The following is a 13,212-nucleotide window of genomic DNA, read 5'->3' as shown; positions in this document are numbered from 1 at the left end:
GGATGTAATATATTCTTCAAACTTGTATTTAATGACATGTAAACTTAACTTCATCTGTGATTTCCAAAATTACTTTCTGTTTCATTATACAAATAGTTTCCCTATCTCTTTTACAGGATCCATACAAGATAACAACCCCTGCTGTGCATTCAGGCTAAAAAGATGTGTTGGCCACTCTTAGATGAAAAGGCTTGATTAGCACCTACCTTCCTTTTTTCAGAAAAGTTACAGAATTAAGTTCTTTATAAAATCTCATAATAAATGAATACATGAAAAATATGAAAATAAATACATTTACACTCCCAGCACTAAGCGTTGAGATAAAACCCCTTTGCTGTTGTCCATTGCTTACTAACCAGTGCCACAGCACCCATACATTAAATATATACATTTTTTTAGACACCGGTTGCTCTCAACAGATAATGAAGGGAAACGTCCAGGAATCAGGAGCTCTGCATAGCCCCACACGTCCAATCACTGTACCGACCATAGGTGACGCACCATCTGTTGGTATTGCTGAAAGTTTTAGTAAAGGCTGATTTGTTTTTGTTAATAACCTCAATCAGTGTTTCTTTCACATCTATGCCCTGGGTTCTGTCTTTTAATGGTACAATAACTGGGAGTTCTTCATTAATTACACAGTCATTTGACAGAGTCCTTACAAATATTGAAAATTGAGGTCTGTCCTGTACATCACAAGAGTTATCTAGTGCAATACTGACGTACTCCCACTCCTGTAGATCACAGTATACCTGTGATTTAATTGAATTATTAATGTCCGATATTCTGTGCTCAATTGTTGGGGGTGAGAGTTGAATATCTGAAACCATTTTTTTCAGATGATCATTTTCTGGGCACAAGATGGAAACTACATCTGTGAAACACTTTTTAACAAAGTCACCTTCATTGGGAGGTTTTTTAGCATGGGCAATGTGTTCCAAACGACTTCATACGAGGCATGTGTGACTGTCTGGGAGTTTTTACTTTGTGCGATTGGAGTTCAGTACCTTTTGGAAAATCCTGATTGATGTTACTGTTAGGAACAGCAGGTAATTGCTGCTGCATTGTTGATGTCAGCCTGGCCTGGGTGTGATCACATGAACTCCACTCACCTGCTTCTTAATGTGACACCTGCTCTGATTGGCTACTACTGCTTTAAATACTTGTCAGGTTCACCTTTGCTGGTTATAGCGATCACACGCTTGCTCCTCTGTGGTCCTGTTCCTGTGAATATTTTGCTTTTTGTCTGTGACCTGACTACTTCTGATTGCTGCCTGTATTGACCTTACTGCTTGTGACCCTGATTACGTATATTGCTGCCTGAACCAACCCTTGTGCCCGGTGTTTGCCTTTGGGAAGAGGTATCACTGCTAATAGTCTGTGATACTTTTTCCCAGCCACAGGATCGTGGTGCCCGCTATCTGCATCATTGGACCTACCTGTGTCAGCTGTGTTTCACTATCCAGATTTATAGTTCAATCTTGCCTCTTCACATTCCCTTGCTCTATGTGTTGCTCTCTAGTGCCACGCCCACACAGGCCACAACTGGCATTACATCCATCTTCTACTGTACACTGCCAAGTTGTTACACTACATCTTACTGCAACTCAGTATATCTGCTTAATCTAGTCCAGGTGCTTCCTGTATCCTTGTTGCCATAGAGATCTCTTCTCAGCTCTTCACTACCAAGTTCTCTGTGGTGCCCAGCTATCTGAATTAAGTTATAACTACTCAAGATTATGTCCTGGGGACAACCAAGTACCGGCGAACATATCTGGTTCCATGGAAACGGGGGTTGCTAAAGGTGAAGCTCTCGTCTACAACTGGTTCTGATAACTTAACTGGTAGGGTGATATGTGACAGTTGCCATGCTTTGTGTTGAAATGGCGGTGGAGATATGAAAACTTAAAATGTGCTAATGAAGTCTGGCATATCAGACAGAGTGGTTTTCCTTTGAGTTCTATGAAAAATTATAAACTTTCCCATTCCGCTAGGAATGTTGTTATTTTTCCATTTATGTTCCATGTTTAAAAAAGGTTACCTGGCCCAATTCTACCCACTTCACGCTAGCTTCCAGCTGAGCAAGACTTCCTGTAGGCGGGGGAGAATGAATGCTGCTAGCACTCCCTCATCTGTATCCTGGAACTGGACCCCACCCCATCCTGACACATAACCCACCTGAATTCAATTTGTGAACAATGCTTAACAGCTTCACTGCAATAACACCAAACACACATTTACAATGGGTAACATATAAGGAAAAAATATCCTATGTAGGCATGGCTACAGTGTCCCCTTATCCACATGTAATTAGACACTGCATTTGCACTCTGGTGAGCTGGGGGACATTAATAGGGCTATAAAAAGTACATGTTGTTATGCTCCACATTTTTTGAGGAACAAGGGAAAGGCTGGTTAAGGTGAAACTCATTTCATCACAGTTATACACTGCAAGTGAAAAAGAAAATATTGGACATTTCCAAAATGTTCACAACAATCATCAAATCAGTACAGCTCTGCACAGCACAGCTCGTGCCTAACTGCAGTGTCTGGTGGTGGAGGGTACAATGGACTACTAATAGTCTGATTCTTCCCTAGCCTGGTTCTAGATCATGCTGCTATTGCATCCATATTCACTGAAGAGAACTTTTGAAGTGAATAAAACAAAAGGAAGGAAAAATGAGCGGAAATTTCTGTAAAATCTCCATATATAAAGTCAGGAGAACTAGATGCAGAATTTTTTTCTAGTGAGGTTAACTTGGCAGATGTCTCACTGTGGATTTGTTTTTCCTTCATCTGTATCAACATATTAAAATGTAGAAAAGGTTAAACTTGATATACTTGTGTTTTTTCCAACCTTAATAGATATATAAATACAAGAAAATGACATTCTCTGATTTATCAGGTGAATTCCATTTATCAGGTGCTTGTTCCCATACACTATTATACAGGAGAGGGCTGGCAAATTTTAGCATGTGGGCAAGACTCCTCTCAACAGCCTATTAGGAACATTTTAAAGGAAAAAAATGCAGGTGGCCTAGTGACCCAGGCCAAGGTAGCCCACTATGGGAGTGGCCTTGGGGGGCAGATGCCCCTCTGCCCCCAGTCCAGCCTGACCCTGCTATTATAGTAGTTTTATAGAGTTTTGAGCACACAGTGCGCACAGAAATACCTAAAGTGTGACTTTTACCCAAGACGTAGGAAAACTATTCCAGGTATTATAGCCATTACTTGTTTTACCTGCACAATAAATCTTGCCATTTTACTTTGCACTGAGTTTATTTAAGAATAATACAGGCTGCCATATGCATTCATGTGGACTTACAAATAATCCTTACACTATGCACTGTTTCCTACATTAAAACTCATGAAACCTCCTCAGTGAAGCATCAGGTCAGGGGCGAATCAGTCCATCACCAGTTCCTAGAGCAAAAGTAGGTGACCGACGATGCCATGCTAGCCTCCTGGCACATGCCTTAGGTCAGAAGAGGCGCTCTCAAAAGAGAAGAGCATGGGAGCTCTAGTGAGCGCTGTGGTTCCGCACCTGCGTTAGGTCAGAAGAGGTGCTCTTAAATAAGCAGAGTGGGGTCTTCAGGCAGGGTGCAGGGAACAGGCTCACCTAACAGGGTTAACAACCCTGCATTGCCTGTCCTCCCTCACCTCAGGGCCCCATAGTGTGCGCACCTCCTGCACCCTCGATAGTTCCGCCACTGCATCAGGGAATCCGAGAATTAAAGAAAAAAACAACTTGGAAACAGATCTGTGAGCACAAATTGTATATGCTGCAGTACTGCAGGACCCAAGGCATTAAAAAAACCTACCCATTAGTATTTGACGGTCATACTATCAAATTGAGGTATTTTCTGTCTTTCTGTGTTTTATACACACTAATGCCGTTTTTAATATTTTTTTCATGGTTTTCTTTTCAAAAGGCTGAACTAAATGGGCCATCAAATCCTTTTATTAGTTTACGTGCTATGTCGCCATCAGCTTCTGGGAACCTGGCCTTTTTTCAGCATGTGGGATGCAGACTTGCAAACGCTCTGGCACAGCAGTTCCTACCACCTGTTGTGCCCTACATCCCTACAACAAGGAAACCTTTTCAGAGACAGATACCTAGAAAGCCTGCAGATGTAATAGAGCACAGCATGGAGAAGAAAGCTGCACATCTCTCTTTAAGGTATATAATACTTAAGAATGTAATTTTCCTTGTCCTGTGACTACAGTACATGCAGTGAATACATAGATACAGTAATTGGAAATGGGCAAAATTAATTCATAGATTATTTCTAGTAATTGAACTATGGCTCTATCAGTAATGTATCATGTAGTTTATCCTTACTTCACCTGCACTTTCATATAGAAAATGTTTGTTATGTAATATGCCACTATTTTACACTAATGGGCTCAAAATGAAATACAGTTTAAAGCATCAATTAATGTGCAGAGATATTGATGCTTTGGGCTGCAATTAAGGTATTCATTATATGGTGTTTGGTATTTACATTTTATTTTAATTGTTTATGGAGGGCATTAAATATATTTGTAAAAATTTACATTTTAAAGAAATATTGTATGATATATATTTTATATTATGGAGTTTTTATTTATTTATTTCACAGTTTCACATTTGTGACAGGTGGTATTTTTAACAAAGAGATTTTTTTTGTGACTTATGGGCTGTAAGAGGAACTACCACCTGCTGCTAAAGCTTTTACTTGCATATGATGAGACTGACCTTTTAAAACTAAATTAGTCACCCCTCCATACATGTATAGTGGAGGAAGGAGAATCTGATGTGCCAGTCTGGCTGTGGCAGAGTGCACTGTAGCATCCTTGTCTTTGGCGTGCAGAAACTGAATTTCCCTGATGTAATGAGTCTTCAGTGTCCAAATGCCAATTGTTACAGCCCTGGTACTTCAGATTTCACTATGTTGGCAAAATGAAACAGCTGCATGAGAAAGTGGTGACTGATCTGCATATTTGGTCCTTCTTTCTAACGGGATCATTTCTACAGGTACAGGGAGGGGGAAGAGGTAATTCATTAAAACATTTGTTTTTTTTTATGCTTTTTAATTTAAATGACCACTTGCACAAACAGTATACATAAATAAGACAATGTATTCAACAATTTTACACTAACAATAGCAAAGACTTTGCATACAGTTGTATGCTCTCGATTTCACTCCCTATATCTAGTCCCTTGCCTGTTCTTTTCGCCTCCATATTCGCCCTTTCCTCTCCCTTGATGCCACCAAGACCATCATCCATGCTCTTTTCATCTCCCATCTTGGTTATTGCAATCTTTTCCACTCTGGCTTGCCTATCAAATGTCTGCCCCCCTGAAATCTGTGCTGAATGCAGCATCACGATTAATCTTCCTCTCCTGACTGTCACTCACCGGACTGTGAGTGCTTCTTCCCGGACTATTAGGAACCGTGGACGTCCTCTATCCTGAGGGACTGCGCATGCGCAGCCCTTTCCAAACCTTCAGTGTATGTTCCTTTAACTTAATTGGCAGATCAGGCAACCTCCCTATATTAAGCACCTGTGGTCAACACCACGTTGCCTGATCTTGGAGTCTCATTCCCCGTGAGTCTCTGAAGGTGTTCCTGTGTTTCCTTGTTTATTCAGCCCTGCTGATTCCTGTGGTTTCCAAACCACTTCTACCTCTGTGGTTTCCAAACCACTTCTGCTACTGTGGTTCCCATACCACTTCTACCATCTACTGTATCATCGTGACTGTGAGCTGATTCCTATCCGCTGCCTCCGTGCACTACAGTCTTCTAATCACTTCAACTCTACCATGTATCATTGGGACTGTTAGCTGATGCCTATCCGCTGCCTCCGTGCATTACAGGCTTCAACCACATCCACTCACCTGTTCATGATTGTGACTGCCAGCTGATTCCTATCCGCTGCCTCCGTGCACTACAGGCTTCAACCTGCAACTCGTCTGTGTTTCATCATCGTGACTGTTTGGCTGATTCCTATCCGCTGCCTCCGTGCACTACAGTCTTCAACCTGCAACCCGTCTGTGTTTCATCGTGACTGTTTAGCTGATTCCTATCCGCTGCCTCTGTGCGCTTCAGTCTTCAGTCCTTGTCTACTCTACCGTGTTTCCTTGAGTCTGCTGCCACTATTGCTACCCGCTACTCTCCGTGATCATCTGTTCCAGTTCAACTCTGCTCCGGTGTCCCATCGTTACTGCACCTGCTGGTTGCTATTGGTTACCTCCGTGTTCCCGCAGAGACCCGCTGCTGTTACTTCTCAGCGCTACTCATCCATCTACTGCTGATCCGCTCTCCACGCCTTCCTGTGTTCCCTGCTGGTCTACCTACCTGTGCGCTGCACCTGCTAGACCCCTGCTTCACCCATCCAGGGACTTGTATCCTGCTGGCCTCCTGCCCTTCAGGTATCTCTGCACTCCTGTCTGACTGCCTTCTCCTGAACCACGGTATGCATACTTCCCATTGACTGTGCTGTGTATTGCATACCTTGCTGGACTGTGTTGGTTCTCCTCTGGAGTGTACTATCCGCTGAGTCTATTGCCATCATTGACTGTGTTGGTTCTCCTCTGGAGTGTACTATCTGCTGACTCTACTGCCATCATTGACTGTGTTATCTCATGCCGGATTACTTCAAGAGACTTTCTATATTGGCAGTGTTGTTCAGTCATTTATACATTTATATTGTGCATATTACTGTGGATCAAAGTCAAGGTGCCCGGGTATATATTGTATTGCAGTCTCTCCCCGTGCACCTCCTCACTTATATATTCAGTAGTACAACTTGCTAGTGGCAGACCACTGACTCCTGTTTACAGTTTCACCTGTTCCAGTATCCTCTCACATAGCAGTGGTACAACTTGCTAACGCAGACCACTGACTCCCCGGATACCTCCACTTGGATTCCATTCCTTCACTCAGACAGCGGTACAACTTGCTATCCGCAGACCGCTGACTCTCATCACCTCCTCGTTTCTGTTGGACATTCCTCCTCACTATAGCAGTGGTACAACTTGCTACCGCAGACCACTGACTATCTTCACGTGTCCTTTGTCCATACAGTTCCTCGTGTATTACTACCTCCATATTGCCAGTGCTGCTAGTCATAGACTTTCCTGAGCATCTCATCATCTGCTATTTCCTGTTCCGTGATCACCCTGCTACCAGAGTACCATATTACCACCTATACTGCTCTGGTAAGCCTATCACCTGGTGATCCCTGGGTAAAGACTCCTAGTGCCCGTGACAGTAAGATCAGGCCATGACAGACCCAGATACGGAACCTACTGCTAAAGAGATGCTGCAGCATCTGGTCAGCCGTGTGGAGCAACAGGATGCTCGCCAACAGCTGTTACTTCAATGTTACCAATCGTTAACCTCCCAAGGAACATCTGGACAGACTGTTACAGCTAGTATTGAAGCTCCTGTGCTTTCCTCCGTTTCCCCAGTGCCATCCCAGGTGTCTACAGCTCCTACGCTTCACCTGCCTACTCCGTCAAAATATGACGGGGACCCCAAAACTTGTAGAGGTTTCCTTAACCAATGTTCAGTCCATTTTGAACTCCAACCTCAAAATTTTTCTACCCATCGTTCCAGAGTGGCCTATCTTATCTCATTGTTTTCTGGACAAGCCCTGGCTTGGGCCTCCCCTCTGTGGGAAAGAAACGATCCAATTTTACAAGATAGTGCCAAATTCATTTCCACGTTCCGAAGTGTGTTCGATGAACCAGGTCGTGTGACCTCCGCTGCTTCCAGCATTCTTCGTTTGCGACAAGGCTCCCATACAGTAGGACAGTATGTCATTCAATTTAGGATCTTAGCCTCTGAACTTCAGTGGAACACTGAAGCATTAGTTGCCGCCTTCTGGCAGGGGCTCTCCGATAAAATTAAAGATGCACTGACTACCCAAGAGCTTCCTTCGTCACTAGAAGATTTGATCTCTCTTTGCCATCGTGTAGACATGAGATTTCGTGAAAGAGAATCTGAGAAAACAACTTCTGCTAAAGCACCTCTTCGTTTAAACCCTCAATTTCGTCCAGTTTCACCTTCTGTGATTCCCATGGAGATAGGACGTTCCAAATTATCTTTAGAAGAGAGGAAACGAAGAGTAAAGAATAGACTCTGTATCTATTGTGCTGATTCCACACATATGCTCAGTTCTTGCCCTAAGAAATCGGGAAATGCCAGGCCCTAACTAGTTCTGGAGAGGTGAAGTTAGGGTCCCTGGAGTCCTCTCCATTGTCTATGAAATCTAAAGTCTGCGCTTTCGATGTTACGATTTCCTTTGCTACCAAATCCTTTGAGTCACAGGCATTGATTGATTCCGGAGCAGCAGGAAATTTCATTTCTAAATCACTAGTGAATCAATGGTCCCTACCAGTGATCACTTTAAAAACACCCATTACTGTGACGGCTATAGATGGATCACGTCTCATCAATGGTCTCATCACCCAGAGTACGTCTCCAGTAACCCTTCAGATTGGTGTACTACACCATGAAGAAATTTCGTTTTTAATTCTTCCTGTTACGACAAGTCCGATTGTCTTAGGCCTTCCATGGCTTCAATGTCACTCTCCCCAGATTGACTGGCGCACCCCTCAAGTTACGTCTTGGGGGCCTGAATGTCACCATCGTTGTCTCTCTCAAGTTATTCCTCTTAAAGTACAGCAATCTTCCATCTCATCTTCCTCCCCGGGACTCCCTCCTCAGTATGCTTCATTTGCCGATGTGTTTGATAAAGCTCAGTCTGAACGTCTTCCTCCTCATCGTTCTTGGGATTGTCCGATCGACCTTCTACCTGGCAAGACTCCTCCCAGGGGTCGGGTCTATCCTCTCTCGTTACCTGAAACTCAAGCCACATCTGAGTACATACAGGAGAATCTCCAGCGTGGGTTCATTCGACCTTCCACCTCTCCCGCTGGAGCTGGGTTCTTCTTCGTCAAAAAGAAGGATGGATCATTACGCCCTTGTATAGATTTTCGTGGACTCAACGCCATTACTATCAAGAATCGGTATCCCATTCCGCTGATCACTGAGCTATTTGATCGCATCAAGGGAGCTCGGATATTTACTAAGTTGGATCTTCGTGGTGCCTACAATTTAATTAGAATCCGTTCCGGTGACGAATGGAAGACCGCGTTTAACACCAGAGATGGGCATTACGAATATTTAGTAATGCCCTTCGGGCTGTGTAATGCCCCCGCGGTTTTCCAGGGTTTCATCAATGAGATCTTTCGGGACTTATTATATGTATGTGTCGTTGTCTACCTGGACGACATATTGATCTTCTCACAGGACCTGCCTTCTCATCACCAACATGTGGCAGAGGTCCTCTCCAGACTACGGAAAAACTCGTTGTTCTGTAAATTGGAAAAATGTTCATTCGAGTTACCCCAGATTCCATTCTTGGGGTATATAGTTTCCGGAGTTGGCCTGAAGATGGATCCAGACAAAGTAAATGCTGTACTACATTGGCCTCAGCCAACTACTCTTCGTGCCATCCAGCGTTTTTTAGGTTTTGCCAATTACTATAGACGCTTCATCCAAGACTTCTCATCCATTGCATCTCCCATTGTGGCCTTAACTCGGAAAGGGGCTAATACTAAGCAATGGTCATCTGAGGCTCTCCAAGCCTTTCAAATCCTCAAAGAGTCCTTCTCGTCTGCTCCCATTCTGCGACAACCTGATGTGACACTCCCCTTTTTCCTAGAAGTAGATGCCTCTAATGTGGGCTTAGGAGCTATTCTCTCCCAACGCTCGGAGCAACAAAAATTACATCCTTGTGCCTTCTACTCTCGGGGTCTTCTGCCCGCAGAGAAAAACTATACTATCGGGGACAAGGAGTTGCTGGCCATCAAAGCTGCATTAGAGGAATGGAGATACTTGTTGGAAGGAGCTCGCCATCCGGTGACGATCTTCACGGATCATAAGAACTTGTCATATTTGCAATCTGCTCAATGCTTGAACCCTCGTCAAGCAAGATGGTCTCTTTTCTTTTCTCGTTTTGAATTAATTATAACCTTCAAACCAGCTGCTAAGAACAAGAAAGCTGACGCTCTATCTCGAGCTTTTGTGACGTCCTCTGATGTAGAAGAGGTTCCCAACCATGCTATTCTAGACCCCAAATGTATTTCTCTGGCTGCTTCATCCACCAAAATGCTACCATTTGGGAAGACCCTCGTGCCTCCTACTCTGAGGAGGAAAATCCTTTCGTGGTTCCATGCCTCTCGTTTTTCTGGACACGCCGGTGAACATAAGACCTTTGAGATTCTCTCTCGTAGTTACTGGTGGCCTTCAATGAGGAGAGACGTCAAAGAGTTTATTGCTTCCTGTGATTTATGTTCTCAGTTCAAATCCTCCCGCAGAACTCCAGCAGGGTTGCTGCGACCACTACCCATTCCGTCCAAGCCTTGGACCCATATTAGTATGGATTTCGTTACTGATTTGCCACCAAGTAAGAATCACAATACTATTTGGGTAGTGGTAGACAGATTTTCGAAGATGGCTCATTTCGTCCCTCTGTCCGGTTTACCTTCCTCGTCTACTCTGGCTGAACATTTCATTAAAGAAATCTTCCGCATCCATGGATGTCCGTCTGAGATTGTGTCAGATAGAGGAGTACAATTCGTTTCCAGATTCTGGCGGGCCCTTTGTAAAACCTTGGGCATACGATTAGCACTCTCATCGTCTTACCATCCGCAATCTAACGGACAAACGGAACGAGTCAATCAAGATCTTGAGACTTTTATTAGGATGTTCTCTTCAGCCAACCAAGACAACTGGGTAGAATTGCTCCCTTGGGCTGAATTCGCCCATAACAACATGTACCATGAGTCATCATCCAAAACTCCATTCTTTGTGGTCTACGGTCACCATCCGTCTTTTCCGGAATTTCCTGCCCTCCCGCCCACCCAAGTTCCTGCTGTGGAGACTGCTTGTCAGACCTTCAAAAATATCTGGTCTCAGGTCAAAACCTGTTTAAAGAAGACATCTAACAAATATAAGTCTTTCGCAGATAAGAAGAGGCGGGCTATTCCACCACTAAAAATTGGAGATCGTGTCTGGTTATCTACCAAAAATATTCGTTTGAAGGTTCCATCTATGAAATTCGCCCCTCGTTTTATTGGTCCATATAGGATCATTCAAGTTATCAATCCAGTATGTGTTAAACTTCTTCTTCCTAAGAATCTTCGGATCTCCAATGCCTTCCATGTGTCCTTGCTCAAACCTCTCATCATCAACCGTTTCTCGACTCCTTCCTCAGCACCGCAGCCAGTTCAAGTTCATCAGGAGGAGGATTTCGAGATTACTGAGGTATTGGATGCAAAAATTTCGCGAGGAGTCCTCCGTTTCCTCGTTCATTGGAAGGGCTTTGGTCCTGAAGAGCGTTCATGGATCAAAGCTGAAGATCTTAATGCTCCTGCCCTTCTGAAGAAGTTTTATTCCAAAAATCCGGACAAGCCCGGTTCCAGGCGTTCTGTGCCCACCTTTAAAAGGGGGGGTACTGTCACTCACCGGACTGTGAGTGCTTCTTCCCGGACTATTAGGAACCGTGGACGTCCTCTATCCTGAGGGACTGCGCATGCGCAGCCCTTTCCAAACCTTCAGTGTATGTTCCTTTAACTTAATTGGCAGATCAGGCAACCTCCCTATATTAAGCACCTGTGGTCAACACCACGTTGCCTGATCTTGGAGTCTCATTCCCCGTGAGTCTCTGAAGGTGTTCCTGTGTTTCCTTGTTTATTCAGCCCTGCTGATTCCTGTGGTTTCCAAACCACTTCTACCTCTGTGGTTTCCAAACCACTTCTGCTACTGTGGTTCCCATACCACTTCTACCATCTACTGTATCATCGTGACTGTGAGCTGATTCCTATCCGCTGCCTCCGTGCACTACAGTCTTCTAATCACTTCAACTCTACCATGTATCATTGGGACTGTTAGCTGATGCCTATCCGCTGCCTCCGTGCATTACAGGCTTCAACCACATCCACTCACCTGTTCATGATTGTGACTGCCAGCTGATTCCTATCCGCTGCCTCCGTGCACTACAGGCTTCAACCTGCAACTCGTCTGTGTTTCATCATCGTGACTGTTTGGCTGATTCCTATCCGCTGCCTCCGTGCACTACAGTCTTCAACCTGCAACCCGTCTGTGTTTCATCGTGACTGTTTAGCTGATTCCTATCCGCTGCCTCTGTGCGCTTCAGTCTTCAGTCCTTGTCTACTCTACCGTGTTTCCTTGAGTCTGCTGCCACTATTGCTACCCGCTACTCTCCGTGATCATCTGTTCCAGTTCAACTCTGCTCCGGTGTCCCATCGTTACTGCACCTGCTGGTTGCTATTGGTTACCTCCGTGTTCCCGCAGAGACCCGCTGCTGTTACTTCTCAGCGCTACTCATCCATCTACTGCTGATCCGCTCTCCACGCCTTCCTGTGTTCCCTGCTGGTCTACCTACCTGTGCGCTGCACCTGCTAGACCCCTGCTTCACCCATCCAGGGACTTGTATCCTGCTGGCCTCCTGCCCTTCAGGTATCTCTGCACTCCTGTCTGACTGCCTTCTCCTGAACCACGGTATGCATACTTCCCATTGACTGTGCTGTGTATTGCATACCTTGCTGGACTGTGTTGGTTCTCCTCTGGAGTGTACTATCCGCTGAGTCTATTGCCATCATTGACTGTGTTGGTTCTCCTCTGGAGTGTACTATCTGCTGACTCTACTGCCATCATTGACTGTGTTATCTCATGCCGGATTACTTCAAGAGACTTTCTATATTGGCAGTGTTGTTCAGTCATTTATACATTTATATTGTGCATATTACTGTGGATCAAAGTCAAGGTGCCCGGGTATATATTGTATTGCAGTCTCTCCCCGTGCACCTCCTCACTTATATATTCAGTAGTACAACTTGCTAGTGGCAGACCACTGACTCCTGTTTACAGTTTCACCTGTTCCAGTATCCTCTCACATAGCAGTGGTACAACTTGCTAACGCAGACCACTGACTCCCCGGATACCTCCACTTGGATTCCATTCCTTCACTCAGACAGCGGTACAACTTGCTATCCGCAGACCGCTGACTCTCATCACCTCCTCGTTTCTGTTGGACATTCCTCCTCACTATAGCAGTGGTACAACTTGCTACCGCAGACCACTGACTATCTTCACGTGTCCTTTGTCCATACAGTTCCTCGTGTATTACTACCTC

The 13,212-nt window shown here is 44.6% G+C and overlaps 1 protein-coding gene across 1 annotated transcript in view; it reads left to right on the top strand.

Annotated features, from left to right (window-relative positions):
- Nucleotides 1-13,212, top strand: part of TMEM232 (transmembrane protein 232) — a 189,448-nt gene that overhangs the window by 93,379 nt on the left and 82,857 nt on the right. Inside the window, exon 12 of the mRNA XM_075181561.1 lies at nt 3,933-4,180. Coding sequence (XP_075037662.1) covers nt 3,933-4,180 — 248 coding nt within the window. The remainder of the gene's footprint in view (nt 1-3,932; nt 4,181-13,212) is intronic.

This window comes from Mixophyes fleayi, chromosome 1 (assembly GCF_038048845.1).
Source record: "Mixophyes fleayi isolate aMixFle1 chromosome 1, aMixFle1.hap1, whole genome shotgun sequence".
NCBI classification, from domain to species: domain Eukaryota; kingdom Metazoa; phylum Chordata; class Amphibia; order Anura; family Limnodynastidae; genus Mixophyes; species Mixophyes fleayi.
The sequence above is the reverse complement of the archived record's forward strand: the minus strand, read 5'-3'. Positions and strand labels throughout refer to the sequence as shown.